Source organism: Typopeltis vanoorti, chromosome 12 (genome assembly GCF_054136105.1).
Source record: "Typopeltis vanoorti isolate ZY-2024b chromosome 12, IOZ_Tvanoo_1.0, whole genome shotgun sequence".
NCBI classification, from domain to species: Eukaryota; Metazoa; Arthropoda; class Arachnida; order Uropygi; family Thelyphonidae; genus Typopeltis; species Typopeltis vanoorti.
This window is the reverse complement of record NC_143560.1, coordinates 56,617,156-56,643,589: the sequence shown is the minus strand read 5'-3', so window position 1 is coordinate 56,643,589 and position 26,434 is coordinate 56,617,156. Positions and strand designations below refer to the sequence as shown.

The window sequence follows — 26,434 nt, the reverse complement described above, 5'->3', positions numbered from 1 at the left end:
CCTATTCTAATCAGCAGCAGCATTTTTAGAAATGCTGCATAAGTATACCACGACGGGAGGGCGAGGAAACTGTCTCTTTTCCTTTTTTTGAGGTAATCGATGAACCGACTGGATATCTATTTATACATGTTCATTGTGCTGACCTCTTTCTATACAGGCATTTCTATGGCCATCATGTTCCCCCGAACTGGAATGAGATGAATTCCATTCTCTCTTCTTCGAACTCGCGGAACTAATACCTTCCCATTATTCTAATCCCTTTCCTTATATTAAAAAAAAAAAAAAAAAAAAAAAAAAAAAAATTGAAAGTTTTTTCTCATTGTCATGAAAGAAATTAAGAAATGGGATAAACTTTTCATGAAATGCAGTTTATTCCAAACATTTAGAATCCTAGGAAGTTAGACAGCCTCTCTCTCATACACACACACAATTCTTGGTGCTGTATATTTTTTAACCTTGTAATAGTAGCATGCAAAGGAAAAGTAGAGGCATAAATTGAAAATAGCAATGAATTATTACTTAACGTTCATATTCATTCTATGGATGTCGGTTATTTCTAGAAATGTCAAATCCTTCAAAAGTAGTGATATTCTTCTTATATATGAATTCCACCCACAAAATGGCATAAACCTATCACACGTTTAATAACTTGGGTGGATTAGGGTTAGATATTCTAGAAATCCTGCTCTGGAGACTAAACATTTTTTTTTCTTCTTCTCTCCAGGTGTCCAATAAGAATGATCGTCACAAACTGGACGACGAAAATGTGGTACCACACTTACACATCCATACCCACAGTAGGATTCGAATCTACATCCAAACTGCTAGAAAATCGAGACGCTATTCATTTGGTCTACAATGATTCCAAAGAACAGAAGTAGAGAGGATAGGTTAGACAGGGTTGTTCTTAGAAAGGTATATTACTTCTGTTTCCTGCATACAATAAGTGATACAGGAATGAAAATGCAAGACAGCTTTAAGAAGAATGCACTTTTATTACATAGCATATAATAAAAGCATTAAATATACTGCTGTGAGATTGGGTATGAACTTCCATATGTTCATATTCCTGCAAACACACGCCCATGGATATGTAAGGGAAACTATCTCGAAACTTCAAGCTTGCAGTATAAAAATCAGCCCTAGAAGATATGCAATCATCATATAGTAATATCGCCTCACAGCCTTAATTTAGGCATGATCCTCAAGAATTGCAACCCAAGATGCAGTACTACTAAGGTTACTGTTACATGTGATTTCAGGAACATCTAAAGTCCATTTGCCCTTAAGACTATACTTAGCATTTAGAACAGTATTTTATTTTCTTTATTGCTGCCTACATGACTCAGTTACCTCGGATTTCTATTACAACATTATACAAAAGAAATTTACGACACGAATTCATTCCTACATATTACCAAATTATCTTACAAATAACGGCTGCACAACTACACGTGCATCAACCCTAAATAACTAACTTTCCGTTTGTTAAAGTAGTATCTGCTAGTTAAAAGCATTTGCTATCAAGTGGTGACTAACTTACTGTAAACGCTTCGGAAAAAGTACTTTCATACGGGGATGAATGGCATTACTTATCTTGTACATTCCGTGCAAAGGTTAAACTCCTTACTTTGTACTGTTTACCAGCAGTTATACTTCGGTAGACCCAAACAAGACTTAGTGACCTTTTGAATATTATGATGACAGTAACTGTTCAAACTTGTCAAAATGGCATGTTTAGAATATCCTTCTCTCCTTTGTGTTTTCTAAGGTAATACCCATTCTTGAGTCTCCGTGTCTATAAAACAAGTTGTATTAGTTTTGAACTACCCGTTTCCATGCTGCAACCAAGCAGAGCTGTAGTTTTAAAAGCGGATATTTTTAGTTTCAGGTTCTTTTCGAAAGAAGATGCCGCGTTCTCAAAAGTATACAATTTACACAATCAATGTACCTGCTGGTTCCGATAAATCATCTCCCGTGTACAACTCGTCGAACTCTTCCATCAATGAAGAAAACCAGAAAGCCAAGGTGTTTACACGCGGCTGTAAGTAACCTTTGAATAAATTTCATTAAATTAATAATCTTTCATTATTTGATTTTCACTATTATGCTGATGATATTGCTAAAGTACCAAAGAAAAATGATGCGTGTGGTTCTGCTTAGTGGTGGCTATGCACAGGAGTACGTACTAGTAGCGATTAATGCATAGCATAAGGAATTTGAATTTATGTGTAGTATAAGAGAAGTAGTAATTGTCTTATTGATCATCTGGAGGTAGTTTTCAGGACACAAATTGCAAGAATCGCTTTAGCAAAATCATAACAGAATGGTTTGACTGTTGTGCGCTACTTAAAATTAGTCAACTAGTCCTGAGTATCCATAATACACCAGCGTTTGTAACTTTATATTGTTGAACAGTTAGTAATTTTTGGATCGCTGAGTCTTGAATGTATTACAATAAAGTTGTAGACTCAGTTTTGATGGTTATGTGGAATTTGTCGAGACATTTTACAGAGGAACAGAGTGCGCATTGGAAATTAGTGTTCACTTAATTATTTCAACTTCTGCTGAATGTTTAGTGAATTTCATTCAGTGGTGTTTGGGCATGTTTCGGTGAGCCAGGAAGATATGCAAGCACGTTATCTTTAAACTCATTAACGACTTGGAAAATAGTAATTTTCTATGGTACTGCTTTTGTAAGTAGCTTAACTGTTCAGAAAAGTACCAGCATCTACTCCTGGAGCAAATTCCGTTCAATGTTCTTCCAAAGAGTGTTATTACATTTGTTCTAGCATAAAAGTGCAGTGATCATGTTAATCGGGCCTGAAAGTAATTTCCATTTTTAAACTTTAAATTCAGATGTAACAAAATTGTATGGCCGCTCTGCATGCACGACCAGTTCTTTCCGAGTTTGCAATAGCATTTCTATTTGCAACACTGCATTCTTCAGCATCATGCAAAACAGTTCATTCTATGGTACTATGGTATAAGTGCATAACGTTGCATTGGGTATCAAGCAACGCAAAATGAACTACTCTCGAGAGCGCATTCTCCATGAAGGTGTGATGTCTTTCCTTCGGTTCGACAGACTTAAATTTGAATGTAATCCGGGAGGGGGGGGGGACTTATTATAAGAGCTTTTCGAATGGTTAGTTAATAATGGTAAAGTCTCGTACGGAGGCAGAAGAATTTTCATCCAAGAAACTCGGATTTACTTCACAAAACAACCAGCCAGAGAAGAGACGCACTAGACTTGGTTTAATTCTAACTAATCTCAAATAACCACCTCAAATACTAAAGCCATACCAAAGCATGGAGATGGGAAATTTGACGTTCTTCAGTCCATTATATAAAAAACGCAAGCTATGAGAATATGCTCGTTAATAATTTTTCTTTTATGAAAAACAAATTATATTCAATAAAATACTGTTTGCGACCCGTCCAGGATTCTAAGTTTAAATTATCCCTTAAAAAAAGCGCTGCCTAATAGATTTACATAAATATTCGAGAATTATTATTAAATTACCAAGTTATTACAAATGACCTTTCTATCATTCCTGAAGGTCTAATTTTGATCACATCCCCGTATTCATTTTTTTCATGCCTTTTTTAAAACTTTCATGAGTTAATTTTACTTTCCTACATAAATTTAGCATAAGAATGTTTGTTTGATTTGGTTGAGTAATATTAAATATAAACAAATATCAATTTCTTCAGATCTACTCTTTCCGAAGAGTGTTTCTTACAGCGTATTTTTTAAGAACATATTCGTTTATTCTACTACTGACTTTAGTCTTTTTCCTAAATTCTCAGAATCAACTTAGACATCCTGTATAAAATATTATTTTCTTCTTTACATTTCGTGTTCCATAAATCCTAGGCTTTCTAGTTCTGTTGTTATATCTTCAAAATTAATTTCTTAAGAGATGATAGGAAGCAACTGAATTTTAAGTTCCCTGTCAAGATTAAATCTTCATTAACTCATACTGGCTCCACATCAGTTTGCTTTTGAAAATGTAGTCTTTAAACTCGATTGACATTCATTTAAAATGGTGGAAAAAAATTAATATCAAAATTGAAGGGGGGGGGATATATTTAAGTGCACAAATGATATTTAATACTAAAAGAAAAATGATTAAAACAATTGTTAACAAAGTTTAAAACAAGGAAAACGATCCTAGAAGATCACTACTACCAAAAGAACTTTGAGTACAGATTAATCTCAAAAACACGGTGTTCAGTTTCAACTGAAGGTTTGATAAGTCAGACAAATGGTCATGGTGACTTACGATACATGATTTTTAAAATGGTATCTCAGTTAAAAAAAAAAAAAAAAAAAAAAAATCATTATGGTCAACATCGTTTCATTTGCTCTAACACGAATCGCACTGCTTATATTTATTGTTAACGTTCTTGAGCTGTCGAGGAATCGATATCCTTATACGGAAGTATTAAAAGTAAAAAAAAAAAAAAAAAAAAAAAACTCTCGAGGCATAACCTCCAATCTCACTTTAAAGTACATCAGTGAAATAGTGTACAATCACCGAAATGATTGTGTAATACAGGTGACAAGTAATTTCCTCTTGCTAAATTGCTAACCTACTGCTAATAAGTAGGATGTTATTTTTTGTTCCTGTTTCTTCATTAAAATCCTTCAGAAGAATATTCTTGTTCTGTCTCTTTTTTATTCGAAATGGAGGAAAAAAGTTAATTTTTTTTATGTAAAAAGATGAAATCTTCGACTGTGCATCATTACACGTCTCACACCACTGTAAAAATCATTTTGCAATTGTCTCCTCTGATGCTCGTGAATTCTTATGACTTTCTGTGAAACCGGATTCTAAAAGTATTTTTAACGCTGTTATACAGAGTGGAGCTCCTACACTCTGCACGGTGTCTGGTCCTTCTTTGTCAAGGTCATACTATCCAATGCATTTTTTAAACGTAAGTCATACAGAGATATTATGGCTCTAAAGATACTACCGAAATTAAAACATGACACTGTCACTGAACGCAAATAGCAGTGAATGAACCATTTTGGTGAAAATAGCAAACATTGTTTGTTCTGAAATTTGTTTCAATTGGATGTTGTGATTGTCTTCCACCTTCATACATTCATCCACCCACGTAGAGATATTCTCCCAATATGGACTAGGTTATCATGGGAGTAGTAAATTCAAACCTCCCGCAATAGGAGAGGCATTCACCCTGCAGCTGGTAGAAAAATAGGCTGATCATCATAAAATAGCAGATCTGTGCCTGAGTTTTTTCTCTGGCCCTGAGTGAATCAGAATTTTATTAGCTCTAATACCTTCTGGCTAAAAGGATAAACAATCCATCAAAATGCGTCTCTTGCTACTCTGCAATTAAAATGAAAGTAATTTCGGTATGTTTCGTTAATTGTTTTTAAATTTTTAATTTCTATGATATATTCCATACGTTTACAGTGGAGTTTTCAATTTGTCAACCTTGTCCCATTTTAATTAACTCTGGGCAAAGTGTTCACTAACCTAATAGACGAACTGTGAAAGAAACGATAAGATCAACTAGCATATTGGAATTAAAAAAAAAAAAAAAAAAAACCTCAGATAATTCTAATTCCTTGTATGAGAAGAAGCTTTGACTTAATCTAGTGGTTATCCTACTACTGAAATGTTTCCAGAGAAAGTTCTTAGCGTGCTTTACATTTTACGTGCTTAACAAAAAATACTTTAAACATTTAATATTCAGTTAAGTAATATGCACAATACGCTTACAATGATTTCAAGGAAGCACATCGACGTCCTTGATATTGTCTGCATTATTGGTGTATCAGTCTTCGTGAGGTTATTACCTCGCAAAGTGCATACAAACCTTTAGTTGCATGGGGGGGGGGGGGAACTCGTGCAGCTAAAGCCTCGTATGCAAATTTCAACTTTTGTATCATATTAAGATAATACAAACTGAAATTCTGAAATGTGATTTAGTGAAAAGTTGAACTAAATTATTCATGAAGTCAGCAATCCTTATGTATTTCTCAATCTTCTTTCCCAAAACCAGAGTATGGACATATTGGATTAAGTTTTTCTGGTCTCGATAAAAGAAAAAAAGAGGGATGGGAGTTGAGGTAATCAAATGCGCACCATTCTTGTTAGTCCCAAACAATTTCATATGACTTATGTTCATGATTATGAAATTATATTCCGATGATAGTCAATGTCATGTTTGGGGGAGGGGGAGAATGTAACTTCTATTCTGAGAAAAAAAAAAATTGAAAGAATTCAAGAAGGGGGTAGACTAATCGGTTTTGGGTTTGCTGGGTGGGTTAATTTATGGCGAATGTTGGAAGCCAATGTATTTCCAACCATTCCTTCTTCTGGCCAGCTTGCCTGTTTTCGGGAATGAAAGTTAAAAAAAAAAAAATCTTGGTATGAGGCCAGTTAATATATTTCAACTGAAAATATCCGTTATACTGGTTCCTCGCGAAGAGAAAGTGTTGACACATCCTAGTTAATGCTCTTCAGAAGCGTTTTTCATCAAGACCTATTAAACAAAAGGGTTATAATCCAGTGGTTATTTTACATCTAAATAAACAAAGTTTGCCTTTTTTTGCAAACTAAAAATTTCGAAAGCGATTGAGAACTACGACAATGCAAACTTTCGGCACGAGTGGTCCTGGTATTGCTTAAAACACTCTGGCTCGTATGTTCGCACTCTTATCAGTGCTTTTTGATTAAGGTTTTTCTAAGCTGACAGCTGCTTAGTGTTGGTCCTTATCAGTGAACCCCTTCATCGAAAATAATCAAATCGCGAAGTACTAGTATTGAACTACTACTTAAAACAAAATTCCTGCCATGTTCATGGTTTTATAAGCTCTTGGAACTTTCAGAAGTACTTTAAACAAACGTAGTTTGGTAGAATTCGATATTTTCTTAATGTGACGCAAACGTGTTTTTGTCATCTTACTCTGAACGTGTATCAATTGTAGTTTGAAAACATCACCCATTTTACTATTAAAAACAAAATGAAATACTTCTCTTATTACTGGACGTTTGTGGCTCAAAACGTCCAATACTTCAGCATCCGGAAAACTTGACTAACGAGTCCACCATGCGTCGTTTTCTATTTCCCAACTCCAACGCTTTATACAACAAAACATTTTAAATTGCATTAGAAGTGCACTGTATTATAACCTGCGTACAGAACAAGCTGATCATTTCTCACATTTATACATATTTAAGGACTATCAGAATTTTATTGTTGTAACTCTTAATCCCTTTTTCTTTGGCTAAAAACATATCCAGATCTCAAAATGGATTTTAACAAGATCCGAGTAAGGTGCTCTAACAAATGATTTTATATATATAAAAGTTTTTTACCTTGGGTATAATATATGTTCGCATCTTTCCACATCTTTCTCTCATCCGGAGATTCTTAATAAGGTCAAAGCACCATGTGGCAACTTGCATAGGTAAAATTGATAAACTCTGTATTACTTAAACCTTGGCATTTCAGGGTCTGCCTACTCACTGATGAGACCTCAATAAAGGTGGAAACCTGTCTGGGTAGTGACCCCCACCCATAATGTATAACATCATACATCTCCTAGGAGATGTGTTTTACATGTATGGGAAATACTAAGGAAAGGGATCAGAACTTAATCCATCTTTACCACGAGTTGCCTTGGTGTTGCACCACCACCATAAGTCTTGGATCACGTTCAGGCGCAAACTTGACTTACTTGTCTGCTTACTTAGGAAAAAGGATTAAAACCAAGGTTATAAAATTACTTGGTATCTTTAACGTATCTGTTATTGGGTATGACAGTTTTTCATTTATTCATACATCAACATTAAGTGGTTGAACTTTTGTCTCCAAATAACTATTCCTTTCCTTTTTTAGGGTTGATTGCTTGCATAGTTGGAGCATTAGCTTTACTCTTTCTGCTGTGTGTTTCGTTAATTCCTCGTCGCGGATACCTGTGGAAGCGTAGTCCTCTTAAGTCTCAAGAATATTACACTGTGCAAGGTAATCTACTTGTTTTTACTTAAGCATTAATTTCTACAAAATAAGCTTCTCGATATACTACTTTCTTAGAGTTTTTATTTTATACTGATACAACGCTTCATTTGAGAAAACCACAGATGGCTTTAGAAGACTTAGAATCCAATACAATTATGAGAAAAATGGAATAAACGCATGCGTAATGAACAGTGAACGTAATAACGTTATTATTAATTTAAAAATATTACAGCCAAAAAAATTGTAGGAAACTGGATTTTAACTGCAAAAGTCTGTTGCAGAACTTTTGCAAACGGCATATCTACTTCCTTGATATTATTTTATTGTTAATGATGCTGTTTCGGATTTCTGTAGTCAAAATATTTAAAGTGCGGAAATTAGGCATAAATTAGCTGTGTAAGAAACCTTTTTTGATACACCTTCTAAAATATCACTAATTTGTTTCATTCTACTTTTTTTTATTATACATAGTTATCAATATGGTAACTATGAACTTAAGTCTTAATGCTACTGATCGCATCATTATTCATTAATTAAAGGTAATTTCGTGAAATGTCGTACTTCGGGACTGGGACCGTCCATCGTTTGCCATTCCCTACGAAGTGTTAGTAAACCTCGAGCACGATTTACCTCGAATGTTACAAAGAAAGAAATTATATAAACAAATGAACCTTACTGCATCTAAAATTTCCACATAAATTGTATTTCTGTAACTTAGGCTATCCTTACTAATATTTTTTTTCTCAGAACTATAAAAACTGTTGTAAGGAGATTAAATCGTGAGGCACTAAATATTTAACATCAAAACACACACACACACACACACACACACACACCATTCAGTTTAGTGGTGTATATTTATAAAATGCACTCAGTTAAATAAAAAAATAAAAATGAAAGCCCTTGTCAATATCAAAGATATAAAAAAAATGAACAGAATAGCTATTTTATATATATTTTTGGGCCAATTGAAAATTATCTACAGCTAAATAATTGATATTCTTATACTAATCATAGGCTCTATCAGGTAGACAAATGCTTTATTACAATCTTACTGCTACATAAATACAGAATATTCCAGTTTCTTCAATAGTACTATTTATTATTTGGTAATAGAAATTTTTTGTAGATGATGCCAAATAGGAAGCGAGAGATTATTAGGGACAAAACCTGCAGAAACCTCACAATAATTGACCGCTTCAGCAATTCGAAGATCTTCCACCATCCTCTTCTCCGTCGCAAATGTCATATTATTCAACCTTCCATAGTATGACGTTTTTAAGGATGGCCTCTTAGGATGACCTTGAGAGCTCAGTCTATTTTCCTTGAAAACAGAAAAACCTCAGTACTTCGAGCACTTTGCGAGTGCTAAACAGCGCATAAATGCTCCATCGAGTGTCTTCCTGGCCAAAGTTTGTCTCGGGACAAAATTTGGCCAGGAATGTTAAATAACTAAATGTGTTCGATATTCTTGTGTCAAGACAATAAAATGATCACTACGTTATTACAAGTCATGTAAGGTGTACTGCAGCCTCCACGCGGAGGTTTATTTTTAATTTAATAAAATTTTGTGAAATTTAATAAAAATTTGGTGCTTACCCGCTCTACAACCAACAGGCTGTAGGTCCGAATCCCGCAGTGGGCATGGATATCTCTGACTGTCTTTAGGTGGGAGATGGATTTCATCGCTCGGTATGAAACTACCGCCCATCTTATTGGAGGCCTGAAACGGCTTAAAGTTCCACGTTTGGTCTCTAGAATAGGGTTTCCGGACGATGTAATAAATATATTACAAAAAATATTATTACATCAACTCTCCTTGAGCCAAAAACTCGTCGAGAGAGAGGTTTATACCATTAACAATTAAAATATAAGAAATATACACTATATACTTATTCATACTGTAATGTAATATACATATATTACAAAAGTCCACAGACATGGAAAATCACTCCTGCCTGTAACATATCATACTAAAGCTTAAACTCATTCACACTCGTAGCATTGACAACATACTCAGGCAATGCATTCCACTCGCCCATCACTCTCCACGTAAAAGAAATACTTCTTACCCGCTTATTCACCATTCTTTGGGCAAGTTTCAGGAATAGCCTCTAGTTCTCGCCCATTATTTTCAACAATCTGAAAAATTTCTCGTATCCATCCGGTAAATACCTCTCTTAAACGTCTCAATCGTATCACCCCCCCCCCCTTCTATCAGCCAATTCTCTGCAATTGACCTGACTTCATTCTATTCTTATAGCTAACATTCCACAGTACTGAAATCATTTTTGCCAACCGCCTGCGAACTATCTCCAAAGCATCTCCATCCTCTCTAAACCTTCGTGACCAGATTTGGGCACACTAGTTCAGATGTAGCCTAATCAGGGCCTGATACAGTGTAATAATTACCATTTTATCTCTGCTGATGTAATGTTCGTCTTAATCGTCAGCAATCCTCTGAGTTGTCTTAACCACCTTTGCAAAATGCCAAGGTGGTTCAAATTTCGAACCACCATAATCCCAAGATGCTGTGCTTCCTCAACTTCCTTCAGCATACTTCCACATATAGAGCAGTCGGTATCCCATTTTCAGTTCCAAAAATTCAAAACCTTAAATTTAGCAATTAAACTGGTATTCTTCATTTATCTGTCCACATTTCCAGCTTATTCAGATCCTCCGAAGAGCCACTACATCCGCGCCACCCTCAATAACCTTCCCCAGCTTCATGTCATCCACAAGCAATCGACTATCTTCTTGAATTTCAGCGAAAATATCATTGATCTAAAGGTTGGAAAGTAATGGTCCCAGCACAGAGACTTGTGGAACTCCACTAGTAACTTTCATTTTCCTCGATATTGCCCCTCCATACACAACCGTTTGATATCTATCAGACAACCAATTGCCAATCCACTCCAACCTAATATCCAAACCCATACGGGCAGCTTAAACATGAGTTTCTGATGTGGTACCCTATCAAATGCCTTTGTAAAATCTAAACGTGTTACTGTTATAGTGAATTTTTGCATAGTTGATACAAGTGATAGTTTCCGTTTCTTATTAGTAAATGGAATTTGATGACGATAATTAGAATTTTATTACGATAATTTTAGTAAGTGATAATTTAAATAGAGGATCACGAATATGCAAGTAAATTTTATCCTTTACTTGCATAAACGTGATTTAATGCTATATTCATAAAATTTTAATTATGAAATCCTTGACAATTAATATTTTCATGGTTTCATGAATTAGTCACATATGTCCTTGTCATATAGAAGGAAAGTTGTTTGTTTTGCTCTACACAGACGTTCCTGTCTGAGACGTTCCTGAACTGATGTTTTCCATTGTAGTTATGCAATGAATCCTAGCAAGTATAGTCTTCCTTTAATTGCAATCTGAATGTTTTCCATCTACAAAAAACTGTATATGAGGGGTGTACACAATAATTGAAAGCACCTCTACAATCACTGAATCTACAAGGCATTTCGGCAGCATGTTCGATATTGTTTGAAAATCATTCATACAGTTACAGATCTTAATTTTAATTGTTTACTTAAAGAAAATATTTACTGATTTTTACCTACTCTACAGTTTCACTCGTAGGAAATCCTGAATATACCGTGATGTTACTGACGAAAATGAAACCTGGCAAGTACAATCTGCCATGAATTGTAATCTGAAATTTAAAAATCATTTCAAAATAACTTAATAGATATGGATGTGACGGAGTTAATGTCTAAATATGATTTTCGCTCTGGAGGAAATCATTTTCCTGAACAGGCATGGACACAACATAATTACTTCATAACCGGCTTCAAGTGAATCTGCGTAACATGGGGAAGAGATGAACAAGGAGTATTTCCCTTTTTTCTTTTCCCCTTACAAAAATTGATTCGGGCTGAGGATCAAAATTGAAACACTGGACGTATTCAAACGTCTACACGAATCGTTTCGTTTGCTTGAAACTATCAGCATAAAATCTTGCTGTAATAAACACGCTATTATGCTGTAAATTTTCATTTAGTTTATAGTTTGTTCTAATAAATAAACTATTTCTCTGCATATCAACAGACGGATACACACGCGCCCGAAAGTTCAATATTAAAATTAACTGTTCTAATTTACGTCATCCGTAAATTATCAATTTCTTTGTGTGAGATAGAGAACAGTATATGGAACTAAAGGATTTATGTGGAGATTAAAAATTTACAAAATGTAAAATCTGCAAACATTTTGAGGTGGTATGGGGGATAATGCATATTCAACATCTATTATTAATCATGTAAAACTCGAACATAGCGATAAATAGTTTTTAAAAAAAGTGAAAAACTGAAGTATGAACTCAGAATGAAAGAACAAATAGCACTCAGAATCTAAACCAAAACAGTAAACGTTATTGACGTAAAATCTAAAAAATGGGATGTAGATGAAAATCTTGCAATCATCTTTTCTATGGCGTGATGCATTTGATAACACGCCTTATTCAACTGACTCTAATTGAAGGATTAGAAGGCTAATGAGTAAACTTGCTCCAATTTACTTGGGAAAAAAAATTCAGATATTTATTTACAATGGATCAGTTGCAACTATTAAAAATAAGATTGCTGATGCTAAATCGATTTCTCTTACATCGGATATATGGGTCTGTCGGCATACAAACGAAAGTTTCATTACCTTCATAGAACACTGGTGAGATATAAACTTTGAATATAATCAGTTTTGAACTGTCAACATTTTCCAGAGAGGCATGCAAGTGAAATGATTTTTTTTTTAATGAAAATTTTTTTCGCTACCTTACAAATATGGGATATATGCATTTCACTCATTCATGTAACGGTTGGAGACAACAGCACCAATATTTTCAAAATGATGTAATGATGCTGAAATTCTAAGCATTCCATGTTTTATTCACGTCGCAGTTAACAATTACGGATACCACCAATACACAGCTATATAAACCATTCATCCAATGAATGTTTGAATTAAGATCTTCAAACCCAATTAAATATCAGCCATATAAAATTAAGATGTATCTACTAGGTGGAACTCTACTTTTTTTATGACTGACATTTAATTCAGTATGAATATCTTTTTTTAATTTCAAGTAGGTAGTGGATGAATGGTTAAAATACTTGTGCTACAACGAACACAAGAATAACAAAAAAGTATTAAATATCTTTACAATCGATAAACATTTAAATATAGTAATCGCAAATCGGACTCTTCATCGAGGAAATTACCAAAACAGAGTTCAAAATATTGCTTTAATTTCGAAAGCTGCAAACCATTACAACTTTGAAAATGTTGTAATGGTTTTGAAAATGTTTAAATTGTGATGCAACTTCTTGCATCACAATTTATCGCGAATTCATTTTGATTAATAAATCCATAATTATCTGTTTTTAATAATTTAAAATCAAAGTTCCATTACTATTTTAGTATTCATTTATTGCTGAAATAATGATTTCCCCCTTTTTTAATGCTGTTTTTCTTTTCATGCTGTTTGTTTTTATATAAATATTCCTTGGAAAATTAAATGGCCCTTTTTTTATTATTAAATCGGAGATAGTAAAATTCTATTCTTGCATTTTAATGTAGTTGCGTTGTTAGGAGAGAGATCAGTTTTTTTTTTCAATCTTATAAAATCATTTTAATGAGTGTTTTTGTTCAAAACATTTTATAAAATTTAATTCAGAATGTTTTGGCCGAATTGCAAACCAAACATTCGTTTATTCAGCCATATCATGGTTATCTAGATGAGCAGGTCCTATCTCACCAGCCTTAGCAGATTATTTTATTAAACATCTAGAAAAGAACTCTTGGACACTATTCCCTCAGCCTCATATATGGTTAAGTTTTGTTGATACTAGCGATCTGGTCCCACACTGATTCAGAATTACTTCAGTTCCTAGAGAAACTCCTTGTACTCCCGTATCAAGTTCACTATTGAACGTGAGTCCAATAACAAACTACCCTTTTTGGATACCTTAACTATTCGTAATTCAGCAGGTCATGTTGAATTTCTAGATAAGCGAAGCTTTGTGGGATGCATTCTCATCCCTTCAACGTCATTCATCACAAATATAGAAAAAAAAAGATCAAGACTTATATGTAAAGCTCATACGAATCTACTCTTCTGATCCCTTTCGTTAGATGAACTGAATAAAATTAAACAATCTGATATGTAATGGACATAACAAAATTACCATTAAAAATTATTGATAATTATCATCTTTCCAACAGACTACACTCTAATGCGAAAAGAATTTCAATACCTTTAAGGAACCTCGGAAAAAAATAGCAAGGATTCTTCGAAAATTCAATATATACACTTCCTTTAAACCAGCTTGGAAACTGTCTTCCTTTCTGCCCTCCACAAAGGATGCATTCCCACCTCTTTCCTTACCGGGTGTCTATCAAGTAACATTCTCATGTCATCTTTGTTATTTTAGACAGGCTGATCCTTCCATTAATTAGAATTGAAGAACATCAAGACTGTTAGATTTTTGGAATCAAAGTCTGGCGTTGCTTCGCAAGCTATTGACACTAGGCATAGTTCTTTGGAATCAGACTAAATTTCTTCATTCCAGCAAGTTCAAATTCTATCGTCTTTTCCTAGAAACATGTGAAACTCTACGAAATCATCCGAACCTGAATCGATAAGACTGCATGGCGATATCCAAATTTCGAGAAGGGATCACTAATAACCGTTAATTTAATTTTTTTTATCTACGCAACTTTTTACAGTTGTTTCTTTGAATCCTAATAGTGTTGTACTTTATCAGCGACCGAGACATGAGCTAATATACGCCTGAACTATGATTCATTACTGCAATTCATCTTCTGCATGTAGTTCTCCCTGACGATGTCCACGAAACGTTGGATGAAATATATTGAAGTTTATTAAATATTATTTAATATAATTTTTTGTTATATGTAAACTTACTTTATAAGTAAAACTTTGCGTAAAGGATATTTAATTAATCAATATTAATATATTGATTCGCTCAAGAGAAACTAGAAACGCGTCCTAAAGGATGTCTGGAAGTCGCCATCCCTTAACATATTTCATTTCAGCTTTTCCAAAATTCGTCTCAAACCATGGAAAATAGTTGATGCCTGCCGAGCGTTACTCATGCTTCGTTCTTATTGTTACGATTCTAATGGATTTTCTGTCATATGCTTTTGTAATCCTTCACTTTTCACACTGAAGAAGCAACTAGTTCCTTCACAAAACTAGTTGATATATATGATCCACTCTTATAAATATTGAAGACTATTAAAACCATTTCATTAACAAATGAATAAAGAAAAACAAATGATTAATCTCTTGGTTGTATGATAATTCTTAGACGCAATCTTTATATGTTCCGTCTAGGAATTAATGCAACCAACAGCTTTATTGTAAGTCATTTTTTTATCAGCTTTACTTATTTGGTTTTACTTTCGATCCTCTGTGCTAATAAAAGAAATCGCAATATTCTCCCACGTAAGTATGTGGAAGGTAGATAAAGAAAGCAAGCGAAAAAAAAAAAAATCTCATTGCCAATCAAGCGATGTCGGTGATGCGAGTTCTCACCAAACGGCCGATCACGCGTTATCGCGTGGACATCGCTAACTAAATAAAAAAAAATTTGGCCACCACACGAAATTCCAATTTTCAGCTTGGCAATGAAAGTGTTAAACAAGAAAATTCACATCAAATATTCCTGATTTTTTTTCCATATTACAATAGCGATATGAAAAGTGAAACGATTTTAAGAACGAGCGACAGACACATTGTTAGGTGAAAGGTGAATAATAGTGGCGCGTCCAAAGAGAGAAGACAAATTTCAAGAAATCGGTTATGAATTTTCTGTTAATAAAAACAATTTTCTTTGCTCATAACATGTACAGTTGTTAGTGTAATGTAAATTATATGAAACTTAAAAAATTATGGAATCGACACGGGCTGAAAGAGACTGCATGAACGATATTAACGTCGTCGGGAGGGGGATAAACCCAATAAGACGTTTATGCTGCCATCTAGTGATATAAACTACAGTAATTGATTGAGAAATATTATGTTTGCTAGAATGCTCAATGTATTAGATTCTTCATACCAGGAAAATGAAATCTAGTCTGATGCATACAAAAATGATTATTTAAAAATTCTAGCTCTTATTATGCAAAAAAAAATCGTCAAGAAAGGGCATTGACAGCACGTACGCTGATCAGTAATTAGTATTTTTTACAAACTGAGACAAAATCGCCCATAATACAAGGGACTGAAACATATTTGATGCCTTATGAGTGAGGAAATTTACGCACGGTGAAAACATTGGGCAATTAACTAAGACGGGAAGATTCACATTTTGAAGTTAGAAAGTAGCATGTTTTATGCTTGGGTGAAACAAGGATGGAGAAGATTTCTGTGTCTTGGATTTTACATGCAATCCAAGCACAGATTTTTCTTGTAACTTATACCGGATGTTATACTTGACAAATTAATTGTTAATATAATATACTATCCAACCCAGAGGAAAAGGGTTGGATAGCATTTTTAAAAGAACTGTTGTATCTAGAGTGTGGTAGTTATCTCCATTCTGATTATTCCAGAAGCACAAAAACTTCTGATATGGTGAATTACGCCACTCTGGCCACCATTTGCAACTTTTTATTCCTTTTTTGTACTCCAAATGACTTCTTCCTGTTGGCCACATCACATCGAGTCAGCAGCTGCCAGTTGTTTGACTTACTATAATTCTTCTGATGTTTTGCTTTAAGTATGTGAAATTCTGGCTACGATCTGTTATGACTAGAGAAAGATTAACCAGTGTACCTTCTCGCATCCGCAGAAACACTGATATTAATATTTAGTATTATAAGGTTGTGAATTAATAAAATTGCACTACTCGATAGTTCTCTGAATAGCATGAGTTTCTAACGAACGCGATAATTCCCTCTAAAACAAGAAAATGGAACTCAGAACAGTGTCGATTACAACACGTAGACAATGTTACACTAGGTTAGACAAAAATTTGATACACCATGATACTTTGGATTTTGCTAAGGCTTTCGACAGAATACAGCATGAAAGACTGTTGCATAAATTGGAAAATATGAAATTAGAATATAAATTATTAGAGTGGATAAGGGGATGGCTGACTGACATATCAAAAAGTGGTATATGGGGGATGTGAGTCTGGAAGATTTAAAGAGAAGCATGGGGGCAACTCCGAGGTTTACCAGCGCCACCACCTCTTTACATGGCGTATGGAGCGCGGATAGTTATAAGGACTTAAAACAACTTGGGCTTACCCAGAAGGATATCAAAGTTCTTTCCTTGAGGACCTTACAAGGCACACTGGTGGCATGGCATTGCCACCAAATAATGACTACAATGATAACTACAATAGACATAGGGTAAAACACTTGTAAAGGCTTAGGCCTATATCAAGTCTGGACGAGATGTCTGGATGTGATGTAAGGGTAGTACTGCCCATAACCAGTACAAAGATTAATAATAATAAAAAATAAATAACTAGTAGAACACCACACGATCAGTCCTTGGTCCACTGCTATTCGATCTGTACATTAGTGATATTGGGAAGGATTTGACAGGCAATATACAGCTATTTGCTGATGATGTAAAGATAGGTAGGGTAATCAGGAATGCTGCTGATATGCAGTACTTGAAAAATGATTCGAATAGCTGGAATTGTGGGCATGAGAAAATGGATGTCAGTAAATACAAGTCATGCACTTTGGCGTGATTAAATATCCAATTTCATATTATTTGGTGGGATTATGCTCGAAGAAATTGATCTTGGAGTGTTAATAGATAGCAAGTTGATGTTGGGGGGGGGAGCATGTAGCAAAGATTACAAACAAAACTCAAAAGATAATTGCAATGCTGAAACGAACTTTCGCATGTAAATATATTTTTATCTCTTTACAGAACCTTGGTAAGACTTCATTTGGACTATTGTGTGCAGGTCTGGTTTCCGTTGGGATTCTGATACAGTAGAAAGAGAGAGAGAGAGTGCAAAGGAGAGTGTTAAAAATGATATCAGAATTGCGGAATACTGATTATGAAGGCTGCAATCACTAGGGAGGGAGGTAAAGGGGTGATATGATTAAGACTTACAAACTTCTGAAAAGGTCATATAGGATTTCAGTTGTTCGAATTTTTCATTTTATGGAGGGGTGGGGAAATGACAAGAAGGCATACTTGGAAGCTGAGAATGAATGCCGCTAAGAAGGGGCGAGAGCTAGATTTTTCTCTCATAGGGTGGTGTGTGGTTGGAATGAATTGCCATTGGACGTTGTGAGTACAAGCGTGTGAATGAATTCAAGAATAATTATGATAGCTGGTGCGTATAGTATGTGGCCTCCCTCGAAGTCTATCTTAATAATAATCAGTCTGTTAGCTAATGTTTATTTCAAAGCTGGGTTTGCGTTATAATTTAGTGTCTTATTGGCGAAACGATTCTTCCCTGATGCTTAATGCAATTCAGTATTTCAGAACAAAAGTATTCTACAGTGTATATATGTCAAAATCTGTTGGCAGAATACATATGGTGTATACGGTCGTATCACTTATACATTTTGGCTGTTTTTGCAATAATATTCTTATTGCTGCCTGCTCAGTCTTACACGAACGAACGCGTCAATTTTTGTTCTCGCTTTAGTTATTCTTCGTTAACTCCTTTTCACGTAATATGAAAGAATTCATTGGGAAATACCTTGTTAAGCTTACTACTAAGCGCAAAAATACTAAGAATTAAAAGGAGCAAGCAAGGAATTTGGTATGAATGTACATTTAATCTTGTTTAAAACACCTAGTAGTCAGGTACATTTAATAAATAAACAACGCATTATTTCTGTCCATTTACAGGCATTGTTAAATTAAACTCAAATGAATTAAAGAATTAAATCAAACTTTGTGTTCCTAATTTTAGAAATTATAACTTCAGTTAAGAAAACGAAGTTTAATTTGTGTAAGAAAGACGGTAGTATAACTACTGGACCACGAACTGTCAAAGTAAATCAGAAAATGAGTTACTGGTACGCTTATCCTTTAACCCACGCCTTCCTTTTGTTGAACAAAATTCAGATCCCTTCGAAGTTGTCTTTAATAATTTGATTTGGATCTCAAACCTGAGTGTGGGAAAAAAAAGCAAATGTATGCAATGGTAAATTCAGAAAAATTGACTTAATTTTACATCAGACATATATTACTACCTTAACTGTTGCGTGATTTGCTTGCTTATCAGGAGCTTTTGAATTCTGGGAAGAAGGACACAATTGTTGCATCACTCAGGAAATCACAGGTATAACCTCCCCCCGTTTTTCACAATAAAATATTGAATTTTGTAAATTTTTTCCCTCGAATTAATCGGTCTGTGTAACCTTGCAACTAGCATGTCCTAAATTTCCAGAAGACTTCATATGGTGATTAAAATCAAACCTGTAGAGAATCGTTTTTTTTTTTTCAGGCGATGCAAATTGCCTTTTGCGCAGGTAAGTTAATTTTTTTCCTTTTTTACCGAAAAAAAAATCGGATTCTGGATTGTGCAATTCAGCAATATCAGCTTTTAAGACAGCTGATCAGTACATACAAATGCTGTAATCGCTGGTCAGGATTAGGAACATAGTCACTTACCGAGCACGTCTTGGGGATTCAATGAACCTCAGCGAAGATGAGATCTGCTGCCTATAGTTACCAACAACAGAAAGTTGAGCTAAAGAAGACGCTTACTTAATTCAAAAGACGAAAAGGAATTAGGTTCTTTTTTTTCACACCTTCTTGGAGAACCTGATACTCTACTCTTATTTTATAAAATACAGTATAAAAATCTTATAATATGGGAGGTGTCTGTTTACACGGGTTGCTTTACTCACAGAAAAGAAGTTAAACGAGCATTAGTATATATTAAAGAGCAATATTTCTAAATAGCTCTAAGATCCGTTTTATTTTTCTTTTACTGAATTCAAAATATCTTGCTGTAATTTTAGTGTTTTTAAAATAAGTCAATAAATATTCACTTGGGTTTACTAATAAGGACTGTTTACATAGATTTAGCAGAAGCAGATCTTTTTTGGCCAAAAACGTGCTTGAGTTCGATTCTCATCATTGAAGTGAGGACACCGCTTTGGAATAATTTTTTTATTTATTGAGGATGCATCCCTTCCTGAATTTTTCATTTAAACAGACAAATCTGCCTGGGAACGTGAAGTAAGACGAGAACATCTGAGTTCAGTATGGAATGTTGAGGTAGGAGACCTAGATATGTGCTGGGAAATTACAGAGGCAGGATCTGGATTAGAATAACAAACCCAATCTAAAGAGAGAAAAATCTGAAGCCGATCAACACTTTCTTCCCAATTCAATAATAAACCTCCCTTTATAATGTGGAATTTTATGGAATGGTAGTTGCATTACTTCAACACTAGCACATCACACAAAAACAGCCTGACTTTATTTTAATCATTGAGTAATGTGACATCTGTCAAAAAATAACCGAAATACTCGGTAGGAATCCTATTTAGGCCTTTTTTTTTAATTCCTTATTACCCTATGAAGGCTGTAAAATACAGGACTGTCTTGATAACCCTTTTGAAGGATCTGTCCCACTCGATTGAGTTTCCAATGTCCTAGCCTCTTAGGTTTTGCCTGGGCAGCTCTAGGTGTGTTGTATTCTGCATACAGTGAAGTTAACCCTCTGTGGAGAATGGTACAGAAGTCATTTCATTTTGTTGGTATGTCTGATAACCCTAAGTTCCTGCGTTCTCGAAACAAATTCTTGATGATTTTAATTTTTGAAAAAAATAATTTACTTGCTGTAGATTATTTTTTGTTTTTAATTACAGGTGGTTTACAACTTTATCCAAAAAGCATGCCGTATGAAGGAACATGGTCAACGATTGGTGAGGAGTACATTATTTATTTGGATAGAACGTCGATCCAAAGCAGGATTCTTCCGGAACTGAACGAAATTTACAATAGTGAGTGATTTATTTAGTCACGAGTTTAGTATAATAAAATGAAAACCAGAAATTTTCTGGTATACATGTGATTAATCTAAAATTATATAAAGCCACTTATTTCAGTTATCTCACTCGATCTAAAAAAATATACTTTTAAGATTTAAAATGAAAGAATAGCACCGGCTCATTTTTTATTATTACTTATTAATCTCATCTTATCTCAAGTTTAGCTCTTGCTTTCAGGAACACGTCACATTGTGTTCATCTTAAAGGGCAACACTGGGTGGGGGTAACTGAAGCATTTTCTACAGGCATGAAACTTAGGATCGATTTACAAATTTAAAAAAAAAAAATAGCGAAACAAATTAAAACGGAATTATCCACAAAAGCATTTAAAAATGCGATAATTTCCAGAAAAAAGAAAACAAAATCTGAGGGTTGGTACGTAGGTGCCTTTTTAAGACGACGATGTGAGAAAAGTTGAAGTGAAACTACAATTAAATTTATTTACACAGTGAAAAAAAAGTTTAAAAATCGGTGAAATGCCATAATTTAGAGCTTAGAAAGTATACACTGGCTCTTTTCGCATGTCACCTCCCTGTATTTGTGGAACTCTTCTGGAAAGAGAACTAAATCTCAATGCACAATTTCCAGTGACACGAATCGTTTCGATCAGACCTCAAAAAGTTACAGAAATCGAAGGGCTCGAAGACTCCTTCGATTTCTGTAACGCTTATCTTACCCCTCTGATATAGTTTAAAATACAGGGGAGTCCATAAGTCACGAAGAGGTTTAAACATTTAATAACTTTTTATTTATTATTTTTTGTTTTTTTTAATGAAATACAGAGCCTGGAGATTTTTTAAAAATTCATATTTTTAAACCCCTTTGTGAATTATGGGCCACCCTGTATAAATCTTATTTTCAATGTGATATTCGTTTAATGTTATCAATATGTTAATAATCAGGCACTTTATTCAAACTGTGCCTTATTTGCTGTGGTGCCTTAGTGCGCATTGCTATTAGCAACAGAATGTATACTGATCTTATAAAAGTTGACTGCTGAACGTAACTCCATGATTGGCACCTCACTTCTTTCTTATACTACTTATAATAGTATAAGAAAATAAGGATGGAAATCTATATTTTCACTATGTGCCATCGGGTTTTATATTATCAAAAAAAAAGGGGGCGGGGGGGAATGGATGCATTCCAACAATAGACAAGGGAAAATATCAATTTTTGATAAAAGACGTAAAACATCTAGAGAGATTCTAGTTTCCTCCTCCCTCCCTCCTTATGTGGAGACTCATTTCCAGTATGAGTTAGCGAAACAGTGTAATGAATAAGATGAGAATAAACAACTAAAATATCTGTAAAGAATGAAGTAAAATGAGTTTAAATGTTATATTGTTTAGAACTGGTTTGAGTGGGAGGTGTGCAAGACTGCATAAAGAAAGACATGCATGGGACAAAGACACTTGATTTTAAATCAAATTAGACATTAATTATTAATATTATATTTTTTTTTGCTGTTTTAACTGAAAGATATTCCTTTATTTACTATTAGAATACCAGACAAATATTTCGACTACTACGGCTACTACAGAATCCCCACCTCTTCCTTATGTAAACTGCCCTACTAGGAAACCAGTCCCTTCTAAGCCTTGTTACGTCAATCGAAGTCTGTGGGATGCTGCAGGATGTTCGCCAGACAAGCAGTTTGGTTATGAGGAAGTAAACGGGGTCATAAACCCATGCCTCCTCCTACGTCTAGAAAACGTAAGGCGAATGATAGAAAAGCATATTTTTCCAGCTATTAGTTTTCTGATAATTCTTTTATTAAGTTAGTGTGCTATTGTGGACTGTACACATTTACTGTTTATATTTGAAACGGCAGGCGCACTAATATGCCTGGTTTTAAAATTGACTTTCTACATCATAGAATGATAACCTGATCTTTCATCGATGATAATCAGCGGTTCACAATTTAAATAAATTTTCTGTCTTCCTAGAGGGTCAAAAGAATGTAAGAGCTAGAGATTTTACCAATTTAATACGGAGTTAATTTTATTCAACTCACGCCATAGCTACTAAACTTTTGTCATTTTCACTGTAAAAAATATCTTATAAGCATGCATATCTTCCAAAACTGAAAGATAAGAACATCCTTTCTATAGCGAATTAAGGTTTACGTGGCTTGATAAAGATGCACCTGGTGAGTACCACGTGCATCTTTTTTGGTACGAAGTTGCTATTTAAGTATTTTCATTAGGAAAAAAGATTTCTCAACAACTATCATTATTCAAATTTATGTTGAACTAGATGTTGAAAACGCAGCGAGATGTCAGATGAGTTGAGTGACTCGTTGCGATGTGCTGCATAACTTCTCTCATAGCCTAATTCATTAATGGTGGCCGAAGTCTCTCGTCTTGAATGGGCTATCGCAGCACATATATGTGACTTTCATATCAATCCCAAGTACTGCATTACAATCAAAGCAGTTCAACCAGAGCGGCTAACAAACCTACATGAAAGTAATAAATAACAGATATAGAAATAAGCACTTATTTTTTAACTCCAGTTACAAAATGGAAGACATTTTATAGCAAATATTTTGTGCCATCATGTAACCTGCTGTGCTCTGAGCACGTTCAGTAACTTAAAATATGCTGCAAGAACACTGTTTATAACCTACAGTTACCTGTACAACAGGATATTTTTGCAATGGCATCAGTAGTTGCATCATCTCTCCGTAGAATGTTATCATGCATAAATTATAATTCCGCGATGTCGAAGGATGTTTGTGAGATTTCACAAACCAATGGTGACACTCAAGTATTTAACTACTACTACGGACATGTGAAGAGTTATTGGATGCACAATTTTCCCGCAGCAGATTCCCGCCCGCTTCATTTTACGACGAGAAACGGTATTGAAGTGGATGATAAAAATCCCAATAGAGCCTGTATGGCTCAGTGGATGTGGCGTTTGCCACAGCGCTTCAGCACAAGAAGGAAGACTTGCTTTTGGAGAATAGAGGAAATTTTTCTAAACCTTTTTTCGACCGGTTCCCGAGTTAGTTGATCTCTGGCACGGGCAAGCGAGTTTTTTCTACATGAAACTCGGGTTTTTCGTCCGGTAAACTCAAGAAAATCGACCCACACTATTTCAGACATTAAATATATTGTGTTATGGACCACGAGATGGCGGCATTTGAGCCGTCTCTCTTTCTCTTCACTGTGTATGATATTTAATTAGTGATAGTCTTGGACCAGCTATCTCTGATTAGGTGCCAGTGGAGATTGAACTGCCCACTTAGTCTCCAAAAGTTAGATAGGGCTAAAAAGGCCTCGCATACTCGCTATACAGTAATAAGAAGGGCGTTAGCTGGTATCAGTAAAACGAACACTACATATGCACATTATGTAATGAAGAGATGGTGAATATGTTGTGCCAGTTGTTCGATGTGTCCTCGTTTATCAATAAAGTTTTAGTTGGAAATTACGAATAACACGTCCAAATATTTTCTCTTACAAAGAGAACAAAAAATTCTTCAATCGCACTTTTCATTAGTGCATTTCTCCGAAATGCTGTTTTTTAAAATACATTCCATATAGAAACAACGAAAGGATATAGATCTCGTGACAGTGGAAACTAAACAGATCCTTTGCTATAAATTCCAAGTATCAGTCAGTAAGATATTTCCTTGCTCGAAAATTCTTCCAGAATCTTTTAGAGAAAATCCAGCTGTATACGGATCTGTACCACCAAGTTCAGACAGATAGGTCACACAAAAATGCAATTCCATAACAGACAAATCTTGCAGTGGTTTCGTCGAGAAACTAAATGCATGTGGAGAATATACAAATGCTGGCGACTGAATTAGGAAACGTTATGCAGATATATGTAAATCACTTATGCCGCATATATGCAAAATACTTCGCCGCGTGTTATAGGCAATTATATGAGATGATCAGGTAGATAGATACTGTGGGTATCTATCTAGCTGGATTTAAGATTTTGAAAACACCGAAAATGACGGATTTCTCAAAAGGTGAGATACCCGGGTGTTGAATCAGTGCAAAAATAATCCACATTGCTTGTATAAGAGGAATAACTGTGGTCCTAAGATAATCTGTCAGGAACGAGATTGCTGTTTCTGGGAAGACTTGTAAAGACAAACAGAACTTGTGTGCAGAAGACGAAGCATTGAATCAAAGCAGTTGCCGAACCATACCTCGCCAAACTATGCGCAGGGAATTGAAGAGGATCAGTATTAGCAGTCGAAGAACTATAACGAAGCCACTGATTTCTGCGAAGAACCGAGTTCGTCTAGAGTGTCAGGAACGCTAACTGGACACTGACTCAGTCATGTGGTCCAATGAGCCACGGTACACCTTGTTTTGTATCGACAGTTGGCAGAGAGTTTAGCAGGAGAGCCTTATGAAACAATGAACTCAGCTTGCCTTGTAAACGCAAAGTTCTGGAGGCGGTGTCATAGTGTGGGGCATGTTCTGTGTGTATGGAACGGGTCCCTTGATATTGATGGAAGGTCAGGTGTCCCCCAAGAGATGTGTGAACATAGCATTGAAGATAAAGTCCATCCTGAAATGTTGACTTTTTATCCAGCAGGTGACGGTTGTTTAATGGACAACAATGCTACTGTCCACCGCGTAGCAATTGATCAGCGATAGGATTCAGATCTGGGCTTTGTGGTGGCCAGTGAAGACCAAGAATAGCAACTTTCACTATCTGCCCTGGCAACCATAAAGCTGGGATCTGAATCCCATTGAGATTGTATGGGACATGTTAGAAAAAAAAGATCCGGGAGCAACGTCCTCTGCCGTCAAATCTGAGCTAGTTAAAGGACTGTCTGAACTTCTGGTATGCTGTAGACGTAGATTCCATTCAACACCTTCTGGAAATGTGCTATAATTCGGCTAAAGGAGGTCCAACATAGTCTTAAATAAGTTTCTAATTCAATGGTGCATGTCATATAGTAACGCGGAATGGATTGTTCTGTGATACGATTTTACAATAAAAGCATTTTTGATCTGACTGTACAGTGCTCTTTCAGTTCAGGAGATGGGTCATTGCTACCCAACCTCATGTATATTGAACTTTTCACTCCTTCTCCATATACCGTAAATTGTTTTCTTAACAAACTTAAACTCTAAAAAAACATGGTGTAATATTAAAAAAAAATCATCAGTTGTTAAAGGCCTCGTTACCTGAACATTATCACATAAGTCCAAATAAATAAGGTATTATTATTATTATCCCGGGCAACTCCAAGGAGTCGACAGACTCATCGAGGGAGGCCCTAACATCATGTGAAGAACAACTATTCGACATTCACACAGTATCTATCATACCTTGCCTTGAACTCATCCACGGTCGTAGCACCCACAACAGACTCTGGCAGCTTATTCCACTCATTCACCACTCTCCAAGT

The 26,434-nt window shown here is 35.1% G+C and overlaps 1 protein-coding gene across 6 annotated transcripts in view; it reads left to right on the top strand.

Moving 5' to 3' along the window:
• The window catches only part of LOC150100807 (uncharacterized), a 48,943-nt gene that overhangs the window by 11,540 nt on the left and 10,969 nt on the right, over positions 1-26,434 (top strand). For 4 of the 6 annotated variants that reach the window (XM_090401765.1, XM_090401764.1, XM_090401762.1 and 1 more), the window contains exons 2-5: positions 1,886-2,044; positions 7,882-8,007; positions 20,860-20,994; positions 22,547-22,758. In XM_090401765.1, coding sequence (XP_090257891.1) covers positions 1,909-2,044; positions 7,882-8,007; positions 20,860-20,994; positions 22,547-22,758 — 609 coding nt within the window. In that variant the 5' untranslated portion in view covers positions 1,886-1,908. The remainder of the gene's footprint in view (positions 1-1,885; positions 2,045-7,881; positions 8,008-20,859; positions 20,995-22,546; positions 22,759-26,434) is intronic. The other 2 variants (XM_090401763.1, XM_090401766.1) reach the window with 2 other exon arrangements.